Genomic DNA, 25,410 nt, shown 5'->3' on the forward strand with positions numbered 1-25,410 from the left:
CGCCGCCGCCATTTTTTTTTTTTGAAACTAGTTTTTTTTTCTTGGTTTCCATGGGTCTCGATGGCTTCTAACCGTGACCGGATAAGGCTCTCGAAGTCTTTTGCTGGGTTGGCGGGTTATGGGCCGGACCGCACTGTGACCGTGATGTTGGGCTGGTTACGGTCCGGCAGCCGGTTTTGTCAAACCGTTGAACAGGGCGACTGATGGGTAGCCCGGTGGAATTTGTAGCCGGGACGTTACATTGTTATCCCTAATTCTCCTGACACCGAAATTACTACACCACGCTCGCTTGATCGTATCAACCATACTTATCAGCTATGATATAGTGTTTTTCTCTCACAACGAAATAGTATCAGTCGGCTTATAAGCCGGCCCAATCACTAGTCTCTAGTCGGTGGCACGAAAGCCCAGACATTGGTGACACTCGCTTTCTCCATCAACACACTCCTATTTATGTCAAGGATGTTTTGCTCCCTGACATAATTCTCAAAAAAACAAACACCCACGCGCCCACCAACCAGCTCGCAAGCACTGTCTTGGCTTCCTTTGCTCCGGCAACCGGCATCAACATTCAACACCCAGCTCGCAAGCGCGCGATTCTGGTAAATAAAACATCGACATCAACACCACCGCTTCCCCCCCATTCGCTCCAGCAGGTTGGCTCCACGAGGCACAGCAGGCGACATGGGCGACTTCTTCTTGGCCCGCGCTGCCGTCCCGCTCTTGCTCCTCCTGCTCCTCTCGTCGCCGCCGCCGTCGGAGGCTGTTGCCGCCGCGCGCCCTCCCTCGTCGGCATCGGGCGGCGCTACGACTCTATCTTCAGCTTCGGCGACTCCTACACCAACACGGGCAACAACCCCGTGGCCTACGCATGGTGTGGCATCCCCGACCCCGACAAGCGCCCGCCCTACGGCTCCACCTTCTTCGGCCGCCCCACCGGCCGCTACTACGACGGCCGCCTCGTCATCGACTTCATCGGTGCGTGCCCGCGTGCCCTACTTTCATCCATTGTCGTTGTCCGGCGTCGGATACAGACAACTGACCGATCGCCGCTCCGATCCGCCCGCATGCAGCTGAAAGCCTGGGCCTGCCGCTCGTCCCTCCTTTCCTCGCGCGCAAGCGCAACGGGGACAGGGAGAGCTCTGCTTTCCGCCACGGCCCCAACTTCGCGGTTCGTCTGTATCCGTGTTCCCTCTTAACGTCAGCCTGAGCATGCCGTCGACGCGGACGGGGATGCCTCCGTGTTCCCTCTTAACGTCAGCCTGAGCATGCAGCTGCAGTGGTTCGAGTCGCTCAAGACCTCGCTCTGCGCCACGCTCAAAGGTGAATCGCCTCTATCTCCTCCCTGTTCCTGACGATGAACAGAGGAACTGATGGACGACGATCTGCATGCGCTGCCTGCACGCAGAGTGCCTGGAGTTGTTCGGCTGCTCGCTCTTCTTCGTGGTAGAGATCGGGATCAACGACTACGATAGCTTCTTGTTGGACACTGGGGGGAGCGTTCAGCAGGTCAAAGCATTGGTTCCAGACGTCATCAGCACCATCTCCATGGCCATCGAGGTAACCACTCACTCATGATCACTCACTGATCGACTCCTCTCACCAGTGACTTGCAATGGTTACGGTGGTTAGTTGACGTACAGACACTACGGGAGAGACAAAATTCCCCGAGTATCGCTGGCTTCCCCGAGTGCCAAAAATCGGGCACTCGGGAAAGATAATCTTCCCCGAGTGTTGCACTCGGGGAAGAATTGCACTCGGGGAAGAGAGGCTTTTCCGAGTGCCGTAGAGATCCCGGCACTCGGTAAAGATCAGCACTCGGCAAAGGCCCTCTTCCCCGAGTGCAACACTCGGGGAAGATCGGCACTCGGCAAAGAAACATGTTACTTGACGGTTCACCCCACCCACGCCGTTAAAACTTAAAAAAACAAAAATTCTTCCCCGAGTGCCTTCTCTGGCACTCGGGGAAGAGGCCCTTTTCCGAGTGCCAGAACAGGGCACTCGGGGAAGAGGCTGCCTTCCCCGAGTGCCCTGTCCTAGCACTCGGGAAAGGGCCTCTTCCCCGAGTGCCAGGGAAGGCACTCGGGGAAGAATTTTTGTTTTTTTTTGTTTTTTTTACCTTATTTTTTTTGTGAGGCCTTCCCACATTATTTGAAACTGTCTGTTCAAATTTGGGACAATTTTGACTTTTTTTGTTATATTTCGTTAGTTTTTTTCGTTTCATTGAATTTTTTTGCATACTTCGAATTTGAACTGCAGGTGCATGAAATAATGGAATTTGGTGATTCAAAAAATTATATTAATGATATTTGGTGTATGTTGAGGCCTTATCCAGGAACTCACATGAAATGTCGAGCATCTTGTTGACGTAACACGACGAATAACTTGCGCGAAAAGTGTTTTTAAATTATATAAAATCCGAACGAAGTCCGAAAATCACGAAACTTGTCTGGGCGTCGTGTTATCGCATGTAGACGCTATGGTAAAAAATCGAGAAGGTTTCGAGCAAGTCGCGACATCGGATGCTTAAAACCCACACATCTCCGCATGCTTATACAAGTGATCACATGCGGAGAAGTCTGGGTTTTAGGCATCCGATGTCGCAACTTGCTCGAAACCTTCTCGATTTTTTCTCATAGCCTCTACATGCGATAACACGACGCTCAGATAAGTTTCGTGATTTTCGGACTTCGTTTGGATTTTATATAATTTAAAAACACTTTTCCCGCAAGTTGTTTGTCATGTTACGTCAACAAGATGCTCGACATTTAATGCGAGTTCCTGGATAAGGCCTCTACATACACCAAATATCATTAATATAATTTTTTGAATCACTAAATTCTATTATTTCATGCACCTGCAGTTCAAATTCGAAGTATGCAAAAAAATTCAACGAAACGAAAAAAACTAACGAAATATAACAAAAAAAAGTCAAAATTGTCCCAAATTTAAACAGTGAATTTTAAATAATGTGGAAAGGCCTCACAAAAAAAATTAAGCAAAAAAAACAAAAAAAACAAAATTTTTTCCCCGAGTGTCTTCCCTGGCACTCGGGGAAGAGGCCCTTTCCCGAGTGCCAGGACAGGGCACTCGGGGAAGACTTAAAAAAAAAAAAAAAGGCCCAGCAGGCCTTATCTAAACCTAACCGGCCACCCACCCGGCCACCCCACACCCGCCCGCAGCTCGCCCCCCGCGCCGCGCGCCCCCGCAGCCCCCCGCCGCCGCTGCAGCTCGCCCCCCGCGCCGCGCGCCCCCCGCAGCCCCCGCCGCCGCCGCAGCTAGCCCCCCGCGCGCGCGCCCCCGCAGCCCCCCGCCGCCGCTGCAGCTCGCCCCCCGCGCCGCGCGCCCCCGCAGCCCCCGCCGCCCGCCGCAGCTAGCCCCCCGCGCCGCGCGCCCCCGCAGCCCCCGCAGCGCACGCGCGACCCCGCCAACCCCCGAGCCGCGACGCCCACCGCAGACCCGCAGCGCCGGCGCCCCCCGCAGCACGAGACGACGGCGCGGCCCTGCCGGCGCGCCCCTATCCCTGCGCGTCGGGGGCCCGTCCGGCCGGCGCGCCCCCTCCCCGGCCCCTGCGGCCGGCCCCGAGGCAAGCCGCCTGGCACTCCAGCCCCGGCCCCGAGGCAAGTACTAGATTTATCAAATTGCTTTCTTCATTTTCTGTTGCCAGTTGTGACTAATTACGACATGACTTTGCAGGGTTTTTTCGGGTTGTATCAAGGTGCTAGCAATCACGAGGAGCTGCATAATTTGATGAAAGCAACTGTCATGATCCGTAGGTTGAAGAAAGATGTCCTTTCACAGTTGCCTGTTAAACGTAGACAACAGGTAGCCTTGTGGGTTTTTTTATAATCAACATAAGAAATATACATTAATTTTATTCTGTAAATTAGAAACATTCGATCAGTTCAAATCTGAGAATCTGTCTGTAGTAAATTTGAATTTTGTTTAAATCAACAGTTAAAGGTCCTTTGATCACTAGCATAGACCTTTTGAATCAGTGCCTCATTCGTAATTGTTTTCTGAACCTTTCTATGTTGGCTATATGCTTGTTTCTTTGCAATGCTTAAACTGTAACATTGAGAAGATCTGTTGATTCTTTTTGACGATCTTGCACAGTGAGTCAGTAAGATAACCTTTAGGATGTAGCTTTTATGTGAGCTTAGTTCCTGTTATACTGATATTTTTCTTGACTACACAGATCTATGCTTAATCATTTAATTTTCGTCAACCTTTCAGGTCTTTCTAGATTTAAGTGAGAAAGATGTGAAAAATGTCCGCGCTCTGTTTATTGAGGTATTATCCATTTTATTCTTTGCCTGCAAATCATATATTGTAGAATATGAGAACACAACCAGTTTTAGGTAGCTAAACCTATCTGCATTTCATATAACCACATTATATGGTATCGTATGTAATTGTTTGCACCAGTGAAGAACTTTCACATGGCGTACTGGTTTAATCAGCAGTGAGTTATATGACTAATTTAACTAATCAAAAGGTACAAATTGTGAAAGCTAACTAGTTATTTGTTCTCACATTGTTCTAGAAAGTAAAGTTATTGTTGGAATTTTTTCCTTTGCAAGTTGCTATGGTGCTTTTGAAAAGTCTAATCTTCATTTTTTTTATATAAACTCAAACAGAGGGAAAGTATGTATTGCACTTAGTTTTCTTGCTGTACCTCTGCATGAATGCATCAGCACAACCATTGAAGTTACAATTTTACTTTAAATAATTCTGAAATGGTGTGCATTTTGTTAGTTGGAGACTTTGAAGATCAAAATTGACTCCTCTGACTCCAAAGAGATGGTCGACTCTCTCAGATTTGCTTACCAGAATATTGTCAATAAGGTAATCTGAAAGTGCACCCCTTTATGATCCTATATACACTTGGTTGGTATTATTTTCTAAGTATTTTACTTTCTTAGTTACTAACTTACTATAAACCAAGACATGTAACTCTGCTAAAGCTGAAGTGTATTCTTACCATTTTTGAGGTACCCTTATCTTGGCATGTGTAGTGACTTTTAGTTATAAAAGTTATAAATTCTGCATCTTTCCAGTTCAAGGTTCTGTTGGCTTGTGGCATGTAACTGAATTAGCCAATTTAGTAATTCCAAATTGTAGTTCTAAAATCTTTGGAGAGGTTATTTGTTCATTGGAATATCCATGTCAATTTTGTCGTCTTTCTTTTCCGCTCTTCTATGTGGTATTGTGGTGAAGCTCAACATTGAAATCAGGAGCATATTCCTTTCTATATTAACATATTAACATCATATTCAACTTTTGTTATTTGCACTTGGTTTGAATATTGATTCATGTTATTCATTTTTCTGTCATTTAGCTTACTGTGATTAGTCTGTATTTGTGCTTGTCTGGAAGTATGATTCTATTTTTCCTAATCACAGATCTATACTGATTCAGCTGTAGCCAAAATTCCAGCTGTGTTGGATTTCCTGGGTACTACGATTGAGGTGATCACCTGATATTATAATTCTATATATTTGTCAAATTACCTATATACACTTGGTTGGTATTATATCTACTTGGGACTGAAAGGCTATGTTGTTGTTGTTGTTGATATTTGTCAAATTACCCTTTTATTCTACCCTTGTGCTGGAATGTGCTAGTTAGTGTAGGTTCATTATTCCAAATGAGGATTGTATTTTCACTTGCTGAAGCTGATAATGCTGTCCAGTTATCACCAATTGCCACTAACCTATACATGGCCCTCACAGTTCTCCTGTGTTCCATTTCTTTCATTGGGGATCACATTTTGACAGTGTATAATTTGAAAAAAGAAACAATATCCCTCTTATTCAAATGCTTTGTTGTTTACATGGAAAAGCAAAAAACAAAAAAAAAGAATTTTAGAGGTGGCTTCCCCGAGTGCCTGTGCTGTGGCACTCGGGGAAGAGGGATTTAAAAAAAAAAACAAATTTCTTCCCCGAGTGCCTGAACTGCGGCACTCGGCAAAGAGTATTTAAAAAAAAAATTCAAAAATCTTTCCCGAGTGTTGCACTCGGGGAAGAAAAAAAAAAACAGCGTCGGCCGGCGGCCAACGGCGTCAAGTCTTCCCCGAGTGCCAGCACGGCACTCGGCAAAGCCTTCCCCGAGTGCACGATTTTTGACACTCGGGGAAGGCGTCTTTCCCGTGAGAGGATTAGCCGGAGGCTCTTCCCCGAGTGTTGCACTCGGGGAAGGCTTCCCCGAGTGCAACTGGGCCTTCCCCGAGTGCAACTGGCACTCGGGGAATCCAGCAGTTCCTGTAGTGAGAGGCTGATCAAGCACGGGGCGACAAGTTTGGTGGTTTCCGGGACGCTTTTGGCGGGATGCATACCGCCGATCCTCGCCCTATTCGCCGGTGCCGACACGGCAAGCTACGACCCCCGGACAGGGTGCCTGAAGGAGCTGAACGAGCTGTTCGTCCACCACAACACGCTGTTGCAAGAGTCCCTAGCCAAGATCCGGGACAACCACCCGGACGTCGAGCTCGCCTACGCCGATTTCTTCAGCCCCGTCATGGCGATGGTGGAGTCGCCGGGCAAGTATGGTCAGTACTCACTACTCACCGCAACTCGTTGCATCCTTGCAAGCACATGATAGATTAACAGGATCCACTAGCCATAGATCTAGCGGGTCAAACTGACATTTAAGATATGGAGTAAACCCTAGAACATGATCTAGTGCGAGGAAAGAGAGAGATACGGGGTAGCAAATTGTCGGGAACCAATAGTAGGGTACCTAAAGAGGAAGAGTTAATACCCATCAATGCTAATTCATCAGAGCGGTCAAGAATGCGACTACATTTCTTGGTGGGCCCCGCCTCGTCCAACCACCAAGGCTGCAGGCTCCGCTTCGTCCTACCTCCGAGGGTTGGGAACACCTCAGGCTGACTCTCGAGGGCTGGCTCAGCCTCGTCCGACCCCCGAGGGTTGTCTCCGCCTCGCCCGACGTCTGAGGGCTGACTCTGCCTCGTTCGAGTTCTAAGGGCTGGCTCTGCCTCACCCGATCCCTCAGACACGGTTCCTAACAGAAGCTCACGTCGCCGCCAACCACTACGGGCCAGAAAGTACTACCCAAGGTCAAACTTCTGGCACCGTGCAGGGAGCGGTCACGTCTCAACACGACCCATCCTTGTGACATGTCATTTCAGGGAACTCACATCGTCCATAGTGACGGACGCGTGGTCACTATGCAGCCGCTGACCAGTTCGCTGGTTCGCCGCACCGCCCGCCAGAGCGGAGCGGGACGTTACGCCCTGCTAACAACGCCAGGGCATGGCAGTGTCAGCGGACAGGCGCCCGGCGTGGGGCTATCCCTATCACCACCTGCCATATCAGCGGGGCCTGCACGGAGGAAAAGAAAGGTCCGGCGACCCTGCAGGACTTCCTCTGCCTCCCGTTCTCCTTTTCTCTCCCATTGTAACCCATGCTTTCCTTTGTCCTATAAAAGGGAAAGCAGGGCATCCCACTAAGGGGCATCGGTTCACCGCACTAGCATCGAACCTCGAACACATAGCTAAGCAGCAACCGAGCTCTCGGCATCCATTTATTCTTTCCACCAGAGACTTGGGACCTATCCCTCTCTCACCTGTTTGTAACCCCTACTATGAACTTTTGGTGCTAGTAACACGAGCAGCAGCAACAGACTGGACATAGGGACATTCTGTCCAAACCAGTATAAAGCTTGTGTCCTCTTAGCACACCCTCCAGGCCGGACGTGCAATAATACAAATTTACTTGTTGGTGTTTACTCGAAACACCGACACAAACCATCTGCCACCTTCGAGGAAGACGAATTGTCCATCGCGTCGGTGTTGGTGACGCGGTGGAGGCGCGGTCATAGAGAGGTGGTGCAGAGTCAGTGATGCAGAGGCGATGGTGCAGAGGCGATGGCGGCCGGTGGCGGTGCTTCCCGTCGCTGGCACCACTCCCACTCTAGATCAGCTTAGGATTAGGATGTAGGTGGGGTTGTGGTGGTGCTGGTGAATCTTGTGCCTTGTGCCCCGTCCCCCACTTCTTTTTTATAGTGTTGTGTGACGGGGGCCCACCAACCATAGAACGGTTGGGCGCCCTTGATCAGGGCACGGATCAAGGGCTCAATTGGCCGTTGGGCCAAATTGGTGGAGATCAACCTAACATTCTACCCCTTGATCTTACCTTATGACTTAAACTTAACTTACTTTATCTTTTTCCTATTCCATCACAGATCAGTGCATAGAGCGTGCCTCATCGTCATGGTCAGTTATCATTAGATTTAACAGCTACAATGCACCTCTCTGTTTTAAAACAAATTCTCAACTAGGCCCTTATTGTCTAGGAATTATAGGCTTTCCCTCAAACCCATGCCGGCTAAGTGTTTTCTGAACACATTGGGTGGTATACCTTTAGTAAGTGGATCTGCGAGCATCTTTTCTATACTTACATGCTCAAGACTAATTATATGATCCCGTACTTTGTCTTTCACAATATAATACTTTATGTCAATGTGTTTGGCAACACCACTTGACTTATTGTTGTGAGCATAATATACTGCTGGATTATTATCGCAGTATAACTTGAGTGGCTTATGTATGTCGTCTACCACTTTCAACCCGGGTATGAATTTCTTCAACCAATTCACCTAACTTATGGCCTTATAACATGCTACAAACTCGGCATACATCATAGACGATGTAGTGACGGTTTGCTTTGAGCTTTTCCACGATACAGCTCCTCCTACGAGAGTGAATATGTACCCTGACGTGGACTTTCTATCATCTCCCGCATAATCTGAATTTGTATACCCCTCTATGTGTAGGGAATCAAATCTTCTATATGTTAGCATGAGACCTTTTGTGCCTTGCAAGTAACGCAAAACTTTCTTTACTAGTCTCAAGTGTTCTATTCCTAGATTACTCTGATATCTGCCAAGTAATCCGGTAACAAATGCTAAGTTAGGGCATGTACACACTTGAGCATACTGTAAACTTTCGATAGCTGAAGCATATGGAACCACTTTCATTTGATCGATTTCATATTAGTTCCTGGGACATTGGAATTCCCCAAATCTATCGCCCTTGACTATGGGAGCAGATGAAGGCTTATAATTTTGCATACTGTATTTCTTTAGAACTTTTTCTAAGTATGTTTTTTGTGATAATCCTAAAACCCCCTTTTCTCTATCTCAGTGAATCTCTATTCCTAGAATGAACGAAGCTTCACCGAAATCCTTCATATCAAACTTCGAGGACAAGAACTTCTTCGTTTCTAGTAGTAAATTAACATCACTGCTAGCGAGCAAGATGTCATTCACATACAGGATTAGGAAAATATATTTCTCATTCTTGAACTTTGCATACACGTAGTTGTCCTCTATATTTTCTTGAAACCCAAACTTTCGTATTGTACTATCAAACTTTAAGTACAACTGTCTTGATGCTTGTTTTAACCTGTAAATAAATTTCTTTAGGCGGCATCACATACGTTCTTTTCCTTCCATAACAAAACCTTTCGGTTGTGCCATGTAAACATTTTCCTCCAAATCCCCGTTTAGGAACGCCGTCTTTACATCCATCTGATGTAATTCCAAATCGTAATGTGCTACAAGCGTCATTATAATTTTAAAAGAATCCTTACATGAGACTAGAGAAAATGTCTCACTCTAATCTATGCCTTCTCTTTACGTGAAGCCTTTCGCCACAAGTCGCGCTTTAAATCTTTTTATATTCCCTTTGGAGTCATGTTTAGTTTTGTAGACCCAATTACAGCCTACTGTCTTGGCTCCTTTAGGAATTACTTCTAAGTCCCAAACACCGTTAGTATTCATTGATCTTATTTCATCTTGCATGGCTTCAAGCCACTTTGATGAATGAGCGCTTCTCATGGCTTCTTCAAATGAGGTGGGATCACCCTCCATTTGAAATTCCTCACAATCATAGACTTTGTAGTCATCAGGAATGGCTGATCTCCTGACTCTTTGAGACCTTCCAGGGGCCTCGTTAGTTGACGCTTGTTCTATATGAGTCGGTTGTTGCTCTTTCCTCATGTGTGACAACGGGTTCTGTGGGATCCTGAACGATAGGTTCCTCATGTTCATTCATTGTTGCCACAGGAGAACTAACAACAGGTGTTGTTACTATAGTGTCTTGCACTATTAGTACAGCAACAACAGGTAGCATGAAGAATGGCTCCTGAACCATCAGAGTGGGCACGTATATCCGCTTCTCTTCAAAATTAATTTCTCGCGCTACTATGCTCCCCCTGATCATATCATCCTCCAAGAACACAGCATGCCTTGTTTCTATAAACTTCGTATGTCTGTCAGGACAATAGAAGCGATAACATTTTGACTTTTCTAGATAGCCAATGAAATAGCAACTAACTGTCTTGGAGTCTAGCTTTTCTATGTTTGGATTAAAAACTTTGGCCTCAGCTGGACAACCCCACATACATAAATAATTAAGTGAGGGTTCCTTTTCTGTCCACAACTCATATGGTGTTTTGGGCACCAACTTGTTTGGCACTCGATTAAGAGTATGAATGGCGGCTTTTAACGCCTCCATCCATAAACTTATCAGTAATGTAGAGTAACTTATCATACTTCTCAACATATCCATTAAGGTACGATTACGTCTTTCTGCTACTCTATTCTGCTGAGGCTCACCCGGTGTAGAGTACTGGGCAACTATGCTATTTTCCAGTAAGAACCTTGCAAAGGGTCTAGAAACTTGGCCATATGGGGTGTGTCGACCGTAGTACTCTCCCCCATGGTTGGATCTTACTACCTTAATCTTTAAGTTGTGCTGATTTTCTACTTCAGCCTTAAGTATCTTAAATTTATCCAATGCTTCTGATCTTTTTTTAATTAGATAAATGTAGCCAAAATGAGAATAATCATCTGTGAATGTTATAAATGAATCATAACCATCCACACTTTTCACAGGTAAAAGAGAGAGTTCATGATGTATCATCGAAATTATGGCACTATCGTTTAGGCCATATTTCGAGGGGGAGAATAGAGCGATTGATTAAGAAATTAATTCTTCTGCCTTTAGAATTTTTAGATTTAGAACAATGCATTGATTGTATAAAAGGAAAGTATATTAAGAAAATAAAGAAAGATACCAAACGATAAATAAAGAAAGATGCCAAACGAAGCGTAGGATCGTTTAGCATCTTTCTTTATTTTCTTAACATACTTTCCTTTTATGCAATCAATGCATTGTTCTAAATCTAAAAATTTTAAAGGCAGAAGAATTGATTTCTTAATCAATCGCTCTATTCTCCCCTCGAAATATGGCCTAAACGACAGTGCCATAATTTTGATGATATATCATAAACTCTCTTCCACTTATTGCTTGCATTCATAGATGAGGAAGCATTCTTATTCTTAGTGCTCACATCATTCACATTCTCAGAAAGTGATAACAAATAAAGTTTGTCTTGTCTAAAGGCAAGACCAACACACTTATTATTAAACACAATCTGGCATTTGCCATTTCTAAAATGATAATCATATCCATCATCATCTAGTCTTGAAACACTTATCAAGTTTCTACGCAAAGAGGGTACATAAAGAATATCTGAAAGCTGAAGTATAAAACCATCATATAATTCTAAAGAGAGATCTCCAATAGCTTCAATTTCAGCTTCAACTCTATTTACAACTTTAATTCTTCTTTCTTCTCTTTGCAGGGTCCTCCTCGTATGGAATCCCTGTAATAAATTTGCAATATAAACAGTTGCACCTGAATCAATCCACCAAGTAGATTTTGCATAACTTAAATACAAGGACTCATCTATAAATGTAATATAGTCCTCACCTCTCTTCAGAAGGCTCTTCAGGAAGTTTGGACAGTCCCTCTGGTAATGTCCATGCTTCTTGCACCATTTACACTAATCCTTTTTCAACTTGAGCATTGTTGTTCTTCTAATGGTGGTCATTCTAAGGAGCTTTCCCTTGAGGTTTGGTATTCTTGTTGAAGTTTTTCTTTTTGCTGTCCTTTACAAGGTTAGCAGAGTTACCCTATGAGCTTTTCAGCCTCTCCTCTTCTTGAACACACATTGCAATGAGCTTCTCAATATCCCACTTATCGAGCCGCATGTTGTAATTTACAATAAAAGTTTCATATTCCTTAGGCAAGGAAGCAAAAACCAAATGAATCAGGAACTCATCCTTGAGCCCCAAATCCATTGGCTTGAACTTAGAAGCCGTGTTGCTCATCTTCAGTATGTGCTCTCTTATCCCGCCATCAGAGTATTTCTTATTGAACAATTTTTTGATCAGAGACTAGCATAAGCCTTTGAAGAGCTAGTAAACTGACTCTTCACTTTCTTGAGATACTCTGTGGCGGTGTCACAATCTAGGATAGACCCCCTTATCACATCTGAAATAGTAGACTTAGCCACCATCAAGCACTTGCATTTGAAATGTTCCATTTCTTACGTTTGAGATCATATTTCATCCTTACTTCTGCATAATCTCGCTGTCGAGCAGTGAAATCAGCATCAGTCTCATTTTCTTCTCTCATCGGGTCCACTGGCTCAGTAGGACATGGAGAGGTAAGCGCTAGGTCATTTTCTAACAGCGCAAGTGCTAATTCATACTTCTCTCACCATACCCGATAGTTGTCCCCTTCGAGAGGCTGTATGTGCGAAATAAATGCCATAGGGTTGAGTCCTGAAAAACAACGTCAGAGATAGTGAGAAAATATAACATAATAATTGCATGCCTTAATTTAATGTTGGTCAAAATTAAAACATACAACATTCTTCTACATCATCATTGGACAGAAATAGAATTAATGCATGGAAAACCTCATGAAAAATCATTATAATATTGCTATTATCAACGTTGGTCAGAAAAATAACAATATCATAATTTACTGAATAAAATTTAACTGCTCTTCAAAATTAAATTCTTTTGTTGATTCGAATTTAATTAGAAGATAATAAACATTAACTTTGCAGCGGAAACATAAAAAAATAATTTATCTACTTTTTATAAGCATTTTATTGTACTCATCTACTCTCTAAAAAAATTATCTTGTTGGTTCAAATTTTGACATAGATTTAAACTAGACAAAAATAATAAAAAAATGCTTATGAAAATGATAAAACAATTTGTAAACTTTATTGTGAATTTTGGGCCGAAACACACTCGCACGCTGCGCGCTGTCGCGGCCCAGCAGCGAAATCCGACCCGCGGCGGCCGCTCGTGCCGCGCTCCCCCGCGCCTGGGCCTGGGTCAGGATTTCCCTCGCCTGCCTAGGCCGAATCTAGCCCGAGCGCCCAGAGCCGTTCATCGCGATCGGACGGTCGAGCGACGATCTTAGCGGAATAAAAACCCCTCGTCGTGGCGATCACCCAAACCCTAGTTTCATTTCTTCCCCCGCCTTCTCTCTCTTCGTCGCACACGGAAAGAAAAGAGCAGCGGAGCGGCGCCACCGTCGGTCCCCTCACCGACGCGCGCGCTCACCCTAGGCTGAGTATGCCGCCGTCGAGCGGTCTAGGCGACGGTGCCCTAGTCCCCCGTGCGCGCTGCGGTGGGGCTCGCCATAAACCCTAGGTCCTCTCCCTTTCTCCTTTGTCAGCCCTCAGTGTAGCAGACACCGGAGAAGAAGTGCGGCGCCGCCGTGGGTCCCCTCGCCGGAGCGCGCGCTCCCTAGTGGGTGAGCGCGCCACCGTTGAGCGGTCCTATGATGTTGCCTCGGTCAGGGCTCGCGCGCACGACAACGAGCACGGCTCTGCTATCTCCCCGCGTGCCGGCGAGGCGGCGGTGGGGCTTCTTCCCTCGCGACGGCGGTGGTGACGGTGGCAAAAAAACCGGATAGGTCCCTCCCCTCTCCATCCATTCTTCTAGGGTCAGGGTCAGGGTTAGGGTTAGGGTTAGGGTTAGGGTTGGAGTTCGATCCGATTTGAATCACCTCCTAAATTTCTCGTTCTGATCTACCCAAAAGGCTAAATCTACGCCTAGTAAGGCTCTGATACCATTGATGGATTAATAGGATCCACTAATCATAGATCTAGCGGGTCAAACTGACATTTAGGATATAGAGTAAACCCTAGAACATGATCTAGTGCGAGGAAACAGATAGAGAGAGGGATGCGGAGTAGCAAATCATCGTCCGCCTTAGAGGAAGACGAGCTGGCCATCGCGTCGATGTCGGTGACGCGGTGGAGGCGCGGTCGTAGAGAGGCGGTGCAAAGTCGGCGGTGCAGAGGCGGCGGTGGCCAGTGGCGGTGCTCCACATCGCTGGCAGCGCCGCCTGTCTAGATCGGTTTAGGGTTAGGATGTAGGTGGGGTTCTGGCGGCGCAGGTGAATCTCGTGCCTTGTGCCTCGGCCCCACCTTCTTTTTATGGCGCTGTGCGACGGGGGCCCACCAACCATGGAACGATTAGGCAGCCTCGATCAGGCGCGGATCAAGGGCTCAATTGATCGTTGAGCCAAGTTGGTGGAGATCAACCTAACAGGACGTACTCCAACAATCTGTCGATCTGCATGGCCGGTCGTTCTCACTATAGGAATTTGTTGCAGGGTTCGACGAGGATGTTCTTGACGCCTGTTGTGGAGGGCTGGGGAGCTACGATGACTCTAGCCGGGTGATCGCTTGCGGCGATCCGGGCGCAGTCACGTGCGAGAATCCGTCTGCTCGTCTCTTCTGGGATGGCTCTGGCCACCTAACGGAGGCGGCGAACCAGTACATCGCCGACGAGTGGCTCAGCAGTATATGCCCTGTTCGTTTGTGCTTATTTGATTGATAAGCCATGGCTAAAAATACTGTTGGTTGGTTTAGTTTGAGAGAAAAATACTGTTCATTGGCTGATAAGAAGTCATGGCTTATAAGCCGAATACAACCCAGCGAACAGGCTAATAATCTGGTCGCCGCCGCCAGCCTTGCTAGCCTATTATTAGGGCCTGTTTAGTTCCCTCCCAAAATGCCAATTTTTTTAAGATTCTCCGTCACATCGAATCTTTGGACGCATGCATGAAGTATTAAATATAAATAAAAAATAAAACTAATTACACAGTTTAGACGAAATCCACGAGACGAATCTTAAGCCTAATTAGACTATGATTGGACACTAATTATCAAATAACAACGAAAACTGCTAAGTGTCATTTTACTAAAAATTTCGGATCTAAACCGGCCCTTAGGTGAAAACGGCTGGACGCTCCCATTATTTTTGATAGGGAGATCTACCAAGCAACATTTGTTTAGTCTCCTCCTGTGGAGTCATCTGGGACCAAGGTAACATGTGTACAGTGTCACTAGTTATTCGGAGGGCCTTCTGGCCAATTATTGTAGCCTAAAGGCTGCCTGCTTATGCAAATGCAGGAGACAAGCCGTTCTGTCTATTGCTTGTGCTACGAGATGGTTTTGATATTGCTAACCACGTGTTCCACGCTGTCTTTTGTGCTACGAGATGGTTTGAGTCACATTATTTGGTTCGGTAATCAATTTATTCTAGATGGAATGATGTATCATGAGTTTGGACTTCTGGTTCTAACGTTATCTAATTACGGAGAGGAACGGAAAGCAATACTGTGTATGGTTACGTTCACACCGCAATCAAATACGGGCCTATTCAGTGGTGATTCCTCCCCTTCCTGAGCGATATCGCGTTACCAGCCGCCGCGATTCGCTCCGCGTGCTTTGCAATAACGTTACCCTACCAAACCAAACAAATAAAGTAATCACCGGTCCTATACCTACTCCAGTACTCCTCCTACAATCTATTTCCCATGTCGTTTACATTATCAGGGAGTGAACAAAACATCATCTTAGTGGAACGAACTCATTCGTAATACAAAACTAATTATTATATTGAGAGTAATGAGGCGGTAATGGATCTGACTCATTCTATTCCACCAACCAAAAAAAAAAAAAAAAAACTACAGTGAGAAGGTCATGGACCATGCTACAGGGACTATTTGAATTTGTTATTTGGAAGAGTGGCTAGGCAACTTTTGTGGAAGACTCTGTGTGTGCTTGATATGGTCCATGGACAAGTAATTTTCCCGATGCAAATGATATGGAAGGCTATGATGCAAATGATATGGAAGGTTATGATGCAGACACCGTTGACCACAGTGACAGCAACATCACACGACGCCACCGCGCCGCCTCCACCTTTTTATCCGGCGGGCCGCTGGACGGCGGGCAGATCGAGCAAGCGACATGGGCGACTTGTTGCAGCGCGCTGCCGTCGCGCTCCTCCTGCTCCAGCTCCAGTCACTCCTTCTCTTGTCTTCGTCGCCAAAGCCTGTTGCCGCCGCGCGCCCCTCCCTCGGCGCCGTCGGGCGGCGCTACGACTCCATCTTCAGCTTCGGCGACTCCTACACCGACACGGGCAACAACCCCGTGGCCTTCGCATGGTACGACGTCGCCGACCCCGTGATGCGCCCGCCCTACGGCTCCACCTTCTTCGGCCGCCCCACTGGACGCAACTGCGACGGACGCCTCGTCGTCGACTTCATCGGTGCGTGCGTGCTCCGCGCGCGGTCATGTCTACTCTGCACATTCTGTATGTGATTCGATGAGTGATGTATGCTCTGTTCTGTTGTAGCTGAACTCCTGGACCTGCCGCTGGTGCTTCCTTTCCTCGCGCACGGGCACGGCGACGGCAGCCTCCGCCGCGGCGCCAACTTCGCGGTGGGGAGCGCCACCGCCGTCGACGCGAGCTTCTTCCACCACGACGGGGAGGCCCTGTTCCCTATTAACGTGAGCCTCAGCGTGCAGCTGCAATGGTTCGAGTCTCTCAAGCCCTCGCTCTGCGCCACGCCCAAAGGTGAATTGCCTCTCTCCTCTCCCTGAACCTGGTGGTGAACAGAGGAACTGATGGACGACGATCCGCCGCAGAGTGCCAGGAGTTGTTCGGCAGCTCGCTCTTCTTGGTGGGCGAGCTCGGCTTCAACGACTACTCCTTTTCGTTGGCCAGATCGAAGAGCGTTCAGCTGGCCAGATCACTGGTTCAGGACGTCGTCGGGACCATCTCCATGGCCATCGAGGTAATCACCACTCCCTCCACTAGCCAACTACTTCACACACAGGACCACCATCACACTAACGTGCCATAAGTTGGTCACCAGAGGTTAATCGAGCACGGGGCGACACGTTTGGTGGTTTCCGGGATGGTTCCGGCGGGATGCGTGCCGCCGTTCCTCGTCCTGTTCGACGGCGCCGACCCGGCAAGCTACGACCCCCGGACAGGGTGCCTCAAGGAGATGAACGAGCTGTCCATCCACCACAACACTCTGTTGCAGGAGTCCCTAGGGAAGATCAGAGCCAGGCACCCGGACGTCGAGGTCGCCTACGCCGATTTCTTCAGCCCCGTCATGGCGATGGTGGAGTCGCCGGGAAAGTATGGTCAGTATTCGCCGCAGCTATGCACAGTATGTGTAGGAGTGTGATTCGATCGAGCTTGCTTGGTGAATGATTGTATATTATATGCACGTGTTGCAGGATTCCTAGAGGATGTTCTTGCCGGCTGCTGTGGAGGGCCGGGGAGGTACCACTTAAACGCGGACATCGTTTGCGGCGATCCGGGCGCGGACACGTGCGAGGATCCATCTGCTCGTCTGTTCTGGGATGGCACCCACCTGACGGAGGCGGCGAACCGGTACATCGCCGACGAGTGGCTCAGCAGTATAATCTCGCCGGCGAGGGCTAGCAGCTACTAGTTGCGAACGTGTACGGTGAAAACGGCCTGGATGCTCCAAAGTTCGATCGGTTACGTCAAAAAAAAAAGGTCAAACCTTTTTGACTCTTCATGAAAGTTATCAAATGACTTATAATTTGTGATGTACCAGAGCTGCAAACTTTCTCTTCGCCTGTTGTGAGAAGAAGGAGCAAGTGCAAGAGGGGTTACGTTGAATTTTCAGTTTCGACATATCTGCCTATGCTTCGAAAGTTCATTTTAGAGCATGTTGCGTTCCAACGTGTCCGGGGAAGGGTCAACCACTTGGGTGTTTTGTACGTAGCCTTTCATTGCATTTCTACAAGAGGCTGTTTGACCAGGTACAAGGATATAAATTTGGTAACTTCTTCCCAGTAATCTCCTTCTGTGCCTGTCAAAGCCTCCACCAAAAGAACTCGGACTATTAGAACAGCTCGAACAATTTGCAATTTGAGCAAGAGCCTCCTCACTCCGCAGTTTGGTCAGTTTTCAATGCCCTATATATATGCAGATCGCACCGAGTAGACGCCATTTCTTTCAGAAGCCCAGGCCAAACTACTGTGTATATATCACCCGGTTTAATTTTCAAAATCTCGTCTGCATCCATCTGAACAAAGGTGTCCGTTATGAGCAGCTCATTCCATACTCTCGTGCCTGGGACAAGACAAACAACTCATTCACCATAGTCACTCACATTAGCTCCCGGGAGTCCAACTGGAGGGTTAAAATGCCTTGACTCCCGGAATCGAGTTGCCTTTCCAAATATTCAGAGTCACCACTCCCCAGTCGTTTGATCATCACTCGATTATTGGGGCTGTGAGTTTCATGGATCAGAGGCTGGACATCATCGCTAGTGAGTAGTGACATAGTAGATACCTGATGGGCATGGTTGGTCGAGAACTGTTAGGACCGGCGGTAAGACCTCATGCATGTCGACTATAATGTTTTAAGGACCATACAGGTCCCAATCATTGTTCAGGAAAATTGTAGTTTCATTTCATCTTGATATTATAAATAAAAAAATGCAGCCGCCCTTTCTTTGAGCAGACAAGCCCTACATTCTTACAGTAGTGATCCTGGACAGGCTTGGGGAGATGCAATGGCAATACACCCTGATGGAAATGGTAATTGCCAATTTCAGAGACAGAGCGGCCAAGCAGGATGGCTCATCGGCACCTCCTCGAGGAGCTATGGCTCGAATTGAGTTGTTCCAGAAAGCTGGTGCATGCCTTCCAGGACCACAAGCCTGAAGCTTCAAAATGCAAATCTTCAGGCAAGCCTCGGTACTCCGTATCGTACATGAGACTAGTTGTTGCTTCCGGCACTCTTTCTGAATTACTGAATTTGCCACAAATCGTCGAAAAAGAAGATTTGTTTGTAAGTTGTATACGTCCCTTTTGATAAAGTTGTTTTTTTGCGTGATAATACATAAGATTCATATCATAAATAATAAGCACATAACTGGTAGTGCGTGACTAGCCTAACTACATGAGTTTGCCCAGCAATAAAACCAAATAAAATTGAACAGAGGCGTAAACATGTTGAAAACTGAACATGTCGGGAATAAATCAAGTATAATGAACTTTAGGTAATGTTCCTTGCAAAGAAGAAATAAAACTTTGGGTCATATAACCAAGAGAATAATTGTCATTGTAAACGTTAAACAGAGCCTAAAATGACAAATGATATCCAGGTTCCACAACATACGAGCAAAGAAGTATCAAGTGAATTATAGTACATTCAGAGCAGAGCTGAATATATAAGATGCCAACTTGAAAACAACATATAAAACTCATGAATTAATCAGCAAGAAGAAGAAGAAAAGAAACTGAAAATAACATGACTTTTAAGTAATACAGAAATTTAGTTTGAACTTCAAAATATACTGCAAGTCTGCAACATACTAATCATTGGTGAAGTATTCCAATGGTCTGGTCCCATAAATCATAATCCTAAAAATTACACAGGTGCAGGATCGATGGGAAGATACCTAAATTGGGAAATTGGAATGAAATACCAATCCCAAATCCCAATGTGACACTGATCATCTGAGTTCATAACAGCAATGCGACACTGATCATCTGAGTTCATAACAGATAGCCCTAAGAAACAACCCATCTGAAATATTGACTTCTCGACTTCAAGGAAACAATATTAAGTACAGATAGGAGAGATATACCAAGAGAATGATATTAACATTATACAAGAGCCGGGTAGGTAAAGCAGACTCAACTTGTGAACTACTGAACTGGACCTAAAAGGTCATGACTTGTACAGTGGAGAAGTTCAGTTCAGAATTCGGCTAGTGTTAGCTAAAGGGTTTAACATTCATCTAGTCTAGAGGAAGAAATCAAACTCTCAAGCATGAGAATCTAACCTGTACTAGACAATCGTAAAGTAATCAACACCGATACAAGCGTGCGTATTTGCAAGGGGTGAACAAATCGGGAAGGAAATAGGACAAGAAACAAATATAACATCACCGATTCTACAGAATGCATAGCCAAGCAACTTCTCTAAATTTTTCTCTTCCTGTCTGTTTTCTCCCCCTCCGATGAGCGAGAATGGGTATCGACTTGTGACTAGGCTTTGTTGATCGAGGACTGATGATGGCTGTTGTTTGTACTTGTACCTTCCCTGGATGCCAGACGGCAATGACCATGGAGGCGAGGCAAAAGGCCTCAGCTAGCTTTGAGGGTGAGGGACCCTGAGGTAATCAAGGTAGTAGAGGCCGTCCTCCTCCCGCAGGCGGCCCTCCCCGACGAGGGCGCCGGTGCCCCGGTCCCTGACGTCACAGGCCTCGCAGCCGAAGGTGACGGCGAAGCCCAGCCGCGTGAGCTGGCGCACGGACACGATGACGACGGCGCGCTCCCCGCGCCCCAGCCCGGGGACCTGGTAGACCTGATGCACGAGGAACCGCGGCGTGGCCACGGACCCGACGGCGACGGCGTCCAGGACCTCGCCGCCGCGCGTGCGGAACGACCCGCTTCCTTCCGGCGCGGGCCTCGTCGTCGGCCCGGAGAGCAGCTCCGCGCAGCCCGTGGCGTGCATGGCGGCGCCGGAGTCGAGGATGACCTCGGGCGGCGACGACCTCGCGTCGACCCCGCTTCGTCGATGGAGATGCAGGGGATGCAATCGAGTCAGTTTTCTCAGACTGATGCCTGGATCTAGGAAGGAATCAGGGGAAAGCGGGAGAAAGGGGATGAGGGGTCGTGCGCCGGGGAGTACCTGGAGGGAGGGGCATCGACGACCGGCGACGGCGCTGTGGAGGGCTGCGGCATGAGGTCACAGGTGAGGGGGTCGAGTCGAAGACGCACCACCGGCGAAGACGACGGCGGCATTCGAGTCTCCTGTTCTCTCTCTTGTTCGATGCTTGCGCGGGGGCATTCCAGTAACTATACCACCTGCGTGTGTTGCTCTGCGGGGCCACACCGAGTTTGACTATTGACCTTCTCTTCCTCTTCACATACAGTATGAGTGTATGACATACTCCCTCGGTACTTAAAAAAAAATCGTTTTAATAGCGATACAATCTCCAAAATATTACTTTGACTCTTGTTTTTTAAAAACATTTTTAAAAAAATAATATATGTATATTTTAATAAAAATATTTTTCAAAATAAATCTTTTTATATGGCTTAAAAGTTATTTATGATTTATATTTTCATTCTTTGGTTACGGTTATCATCCGGGACGAGAGTGACAGACACAGAGTTGCTGGTCACTGGTCATGTCAGCAAAAAGTCCCCAATACCAGGGATGAAAGCGGGAACGGAAAATTCCCGTACCGACCGACACCGAATACCGAAATTCCCGACCGGATATCATTTTCTCGGGATAAAACGGGTTCGGGAAGAAATCCGGAAAAATTCGACAAATCCGGGATCGAAATCGGTTAGAGTGATTTCCCGATCGAATTAGCGGATCTCATATTTACTCAGGAAAATTCCCGCGGGAAATTCCCGTTTTTAAGGCCTGCAGACGGCCCAACGTTCCATCGTTCCATGCTTGGCCCAGTGATACCGTCGGGAACAGTGAGCTGACGAGTCATGCATGCTGCCCATCGTTGCTTGGCCCAGGAATTCACGCATGGAGCACAGGAGCAGCAAGGTTTGGCCCGTTGTTCATTTTTCTTTTCCATTTTTTTTTTGGTAGTTCTGTAGTTTTCTTTGCATAAATATTCTGACGAGCTCACTGTTTGCTATTGTTTGCATATGGATTATGCATGGTTGCTATTGTTGCATCGAGCTCACTGTTTCATGTGGTTACATATATCGATGTTTCCGTTTTGTGTTACCGCTTTCCGATCGTAATCGACACGTTCCCGTTCGAAATATTCTATTCCCGATATCCCGTAATACCGGGTTCGTTTTCCCGTCCGGCCTTTCCGTTCCCGTTCCCGTTCCCGGCAAAAAAATACATGAGCAGGAAGAAATGGTTAAGACATTTTCCCGACCGTTCCCGACCGTTTTCATCCCTTCCCAATACTGCGTGCGGGTGATGTCGTACATGGCGCAGCATTTTTACCTCGGATCCGGTTCACATGGGACTCAGATCTCGCGGCGTGCATCCCGTCCGACCCAAACCTTATACTTACGGAGGGAGTACCTGCTCTTCTCTTTTCTGCTCTGCTCTGCTTGCACCTTTCTTCGGTGGAAAATTGGAAGAAGGGGACAAGAGCAAGAAGAGGAGCGAACCCTAGAGCGCCGCCGTCTCCGGGCTCACCCTCGCGGCGGCGGACCCTCCGCTCAAGCGTCGCGCCATCGTTGAGCTCCGCAAGTACAGGTTCGTTTTTACCCAGATCATCTTTTCTTCGTCTAGAAAAGAAACTAGCGGAAATATTGTTGTTGATAGCAGCATCTCTCGGGAAAGGGGACTCGATAACGTCTTCCTGATCAGCCTTCACCACCGTTTATATCCGTTTCAGGACCATGACAAGCAAGGATGGATTGGAAGATGAGGGGGACCAGTCGCGGTCGCTGCCGGGGATGCACATGTTCCAGAGGTTTGAACCAGACGACACCCTGCCGGAGAACTACATCCGGCCAGAGGCGCAGCGCCCTCGCCTCGCCGAGGTCGTCACCGGCGCGCGCATCCCTGTCGTCGACCTAGGGAGCCCCGACCGCGCCGCGGTTGTCGCCGCCATCGGCGACGCCTGCCGCTCGCACGGCTTCTTCCAGGTCCTCAACCATGGGATACATGCCGACTTGATTGCGTCGGTGATGGCCGTGGGGGGCGACTTCTTCCGGTTGCCGCCGGAGGAGAAGGCCAAGCTGTACTCCGACGACCCGGCCAGGAAGATACGGCTGTCCACGAGCTTCAACTTGCGCAAGGAGACGTTGCTCAACTGGCGCGACTACCTCTGGCTGCCCCGCCATCCCCTCCACAAGTTCCTGCCCGATTGGCCGTCCAACCCGCCCGATTTCAAGTATGTTAATTAAAGTATCTTACTTTTTCAGAAGATTTTTCACTTGACATCCATCTTAGGTACAAATACTTCCTTTCTTGTATAAGAATAAGACTGCTCTTGTTATGGATTCAGTTTTTATACTTTCTGTTATCTGTAGGCATGATCATGCAAATTTGAACTCCAAAAGCAATGATGAATAATGAAAAACACTTTGTATGCGACCATCTTTGGAATTGGCTGAACTTAGTAGTTGGTGCCAAATAGCCAAATAGTCATTATTTATGATGTACCCTGCTATTCTGTGCAGTTATTTTAGTTAAAACCAATATTTAGCAATTAGATTCTGTTATGACTCCAAGAAGGAGGATTACAGCGAACTAATTAATATCAAAATTAGAAAAGTAAAGCGTCATTTGGAAGTCACCTCGAGGCCCCAGCGCCTACTGCACCTCTCCTGAAATTTTGACCTTTTACAATAAAGTTACTAAAGATCCACAACTATCTGTTTGCTGCACGTTTTATTGTACTCCGAGTGCAACAACTGACAGAAAAAAAAAAAACATGCTGGCATGCCTAAACTGATCTGCCAGTGCATTTTGTAGAACTAGCTGATAACTAGTCAAATGCTCAAATTCACAGCTCGTCTTCAACTCTTGCTACAATTGTAACAGTGTTGTAAAAAGGAACTTGTTTGAATCGAGACTTGACAACATTTCTACTGATTATTAAGTCTAGTTTTTTTTTTCCATGGCCAGTGTGGACGGAGGAAGGCCTCTAAACTCCAGTGGTTCCATTGAAGAACGGGGTGACTCCAAAATTTTTGTGCTGTCCGAACAACCACCACTGGCTCCCCTGGTGCTGGTTCTCTGGTTGGATTCAGGCGCCACCCACCATGCTGTGGGCGACGCTAGAATTCTTTGTAACCTTCGGGATCCACCTGCCGGAACAGCCGTCAGAGCAGCAGATGGCGTCCGGCTGCTCGTCCATAAGATTGGCGACATACATACACAGTACATCAAAATCCAAGGTGTGTACCTCGTTCCTGGACTCCAGGAGAATCTCATAAGCGTTCGTCAGCTCGCAAAGCACAAAATAGTCACCACTTTCTATGAGAACTATGCGGAGCTGTGTCTCGAGGGGAAGCGGGTCGGTGGCGCAATTGCCGACAGTGTCACATGCCTCTACCGGCTACGCTACTTGACGATGCCGACGGGAGATCCTGAGGCTGGCACGAGGTACAGTACAGCATCCCTGATAAGGAAGTCCTAAGACAGAATAGTGCATCGGGTCACAAGCTACCCAGCATGTCCTATGTGCCTGTTGTACAAATAATTTTGCTGTTTGTCCTGTTATGTATTGAACTGGAACTGTCTTGTGGGTAGTGTTTCACCTACGCCTCGTACTAGTCATCTTCAAGACTTCAACATCACTTCTCCGACTGATGCTGCCACAAAGCAGGAACCGAATCGAAGCCATGTCCCTTTCAACCGCCGATAAGAGACACCAAACTTTCGTTGAAGCCGCAAGATCCACCGCCTTCGAACTCATTGCCAAGACGGTTTTAATTCTATGAACGAGAATAGGCAAAACCTCCATCGGTAGGAATGAAGGAATATCCCATCTCACAAGCCCTTCGTAGTGGCCGGATCGAGCCACGACAAAAACTGCGCAAAAAACTCACGACCCCTGGTGCTTGAGCCGTTGACTAAAGTAAGCACACTTGAATGAAGTACTTGAGTAAAATAAAAGGCATATATATATTCAAATAAGGAAAGTGTCAGTGCGAAAAGTGACCAATAAATAAATATTTATAGTTTTGTCGTGGGTTGTGATCGGATGTGGCTTAGCACTCATTGACGCAGAATTTATACTGGTTTAGGCAAAGTGTCCTACGTCCAGTTTCAGTCGGTCGGTGACTTTATTCCTGAGCCCAGGTGCTAGAAGTTTGCTGTGGGGTTACAAACGAGTAGGAATGAGAAGGTGGTGTTAAAGGCCTGATCGAACTCTGAACCGAAGCAGCCGAGAGTGACGGGTGCTCTAACATGCGCTAAGTATTGGAGAACCGTTGAGCTGTTCGAGTGCTCCGGTTCTCTAGAGCAAGAGAGAACGTCCCCCCGAGAGGAGAGAGTGCATCTCCTTTTATAGTTGAAGGGAATGGCCTTACAAGTAAGAGAAAGAGAGAATGTATACGTGTGCTACCTAGTCTTGTTGCTCACGTTGTCGGGTACGAGACGGTCGTCGGTGCCCACAATACTATTTATGTCAGACGCATGTGGCAGGCTCTACTGTGTTCGCCTGATACGGCAAACGTCGACGTCTACAATACTGTTTGTGCTCTG

The 25,410-nt window shown here is 47.2% G+C and overlaps 5 protein-coding genes across 5 annotated transcripts; 4 read left to right on the forward strand and 1 right to left on the reverse strand.

The window, feature by feature from the left end:
• The first annotated feature begins 60 nt into the window (after positions 1-60).
• On the forward strand, positions 61-14,742 carry LOC136454136 (GDSL esterase/lipase At5g45910-like). The gene is made up of 7 exons (XM_066454675.1): positions 61-135; positions 657-978; positions 1,074-1,171; positions 1,206-1,323; positions 1,409-1,560; positions 6,274-6,550; positions 14,519-14,742. Exons 1-7 carry the CDS (start codon positions 61-63, stop codon positions 14,740-14,742), a joined length of 1,266 nt encoding a protein of 421 aa, XP_066310772.1.
• Positions 3,685-5,524, forward strand: LOC136451161 (uncharacterized). The gene is made up of 4 exons (XM_066451920.1): positions 3,685-3,825; positions 4,237-4,293; positions 4,759-4,848; positions 5,406-5,524. Exons 1-4 carry the CDS (start codon positions 3,685-3,687, stop codon positions 5,481-5,483), a joined length of 366 nt encoding a protein of 121 aa, XP_066308017.1. The 3' UTR covers positions 5,484-5,524.
• Positions 14,743-16,038: 1,296 nt separating the features above from the next.
• LOC136451341 (GDSL esterase/lipase At5g45910-like) lies at positions 16,039-17,812 on the forward strand. The gene is made up of 5 exons (XM_066452052.1): positions 16,039-16,464; positions 16,552-16,773; positions 16,845-16,993; positions 17,075-17,351; positions 17,448-17,812. The coding sequence occupies exons 1-5, from the start codon at positions 16,164-16,166 to the stop codon at positions 17,663-17,665; spliced, it is 1,167 nt and encodes a 388-aa protein (XP_066308149.1). The 5' UTR covers positions 16,039-16,163; the 3' UTR covers positions 17,666-17,812.
• Positions 17,813-19,566: 1,754 nt separating this feature from the next.
• LOC136451342 (uncharacterized) lies at positions 19,567-21,046 on the reverse strand. The gene is made up of 2 exons (XM_066452053.1): positions 20,890-21,046; positions 19,567-20,767 (listed from the first exon to the last, which is right to left on the reverse strand). Exons 1-2 carry the CDS (start codon positions 21,000-21,002, stop codon positions 20,347-20,349), a joined length of 534 nt encoding a protein of 177 aa, XP_066308150.1. The 5' UTR covers positions 21,003-21,046; the 3' UTR covers positions 19,567-20,346.
• A 1,197-nt stretch (positions 21,047-22,243) lies between these two features.
• On the forward strand, positions 22,244-24,529 carry LOC136451344 (uncharacterized). The gene is made up of 3 exons (XM_066452054.1): positions 22,244-22,446; positions 22,589-23,089; positions 23,827-24,529. The coding sequence occupies exons 2-3, from the start codon at positions 22,593-22,595 to the stop codon at positions 24,338-24,340; spliced, it is 1,011 nt and encodes a 336-aa protein (XP_066308151.1). The 5' UTR covers positions 22,244-22,446; positions 22,589-22,592; the 3' UTR covers positions 24,341-24,529.
• The last annotated feature ends 881 nt before the right edge of the window (positions 24,530-25,410 follow it).

Source organism: Miscanthus floridulus, chromosome 5 (genome assembly GCF_019320115.1).
Source record: "Miscanthus floridulus cultivar M001 chromosome 5, ASM1932011v1, whole genome shotgun sequence".
NCBI lineage: Eukaryota > Viridiplantae > Streptophyta > Magnoliopsida > Poales > Poaceae > Miscanthus > Miscanthus floridulus.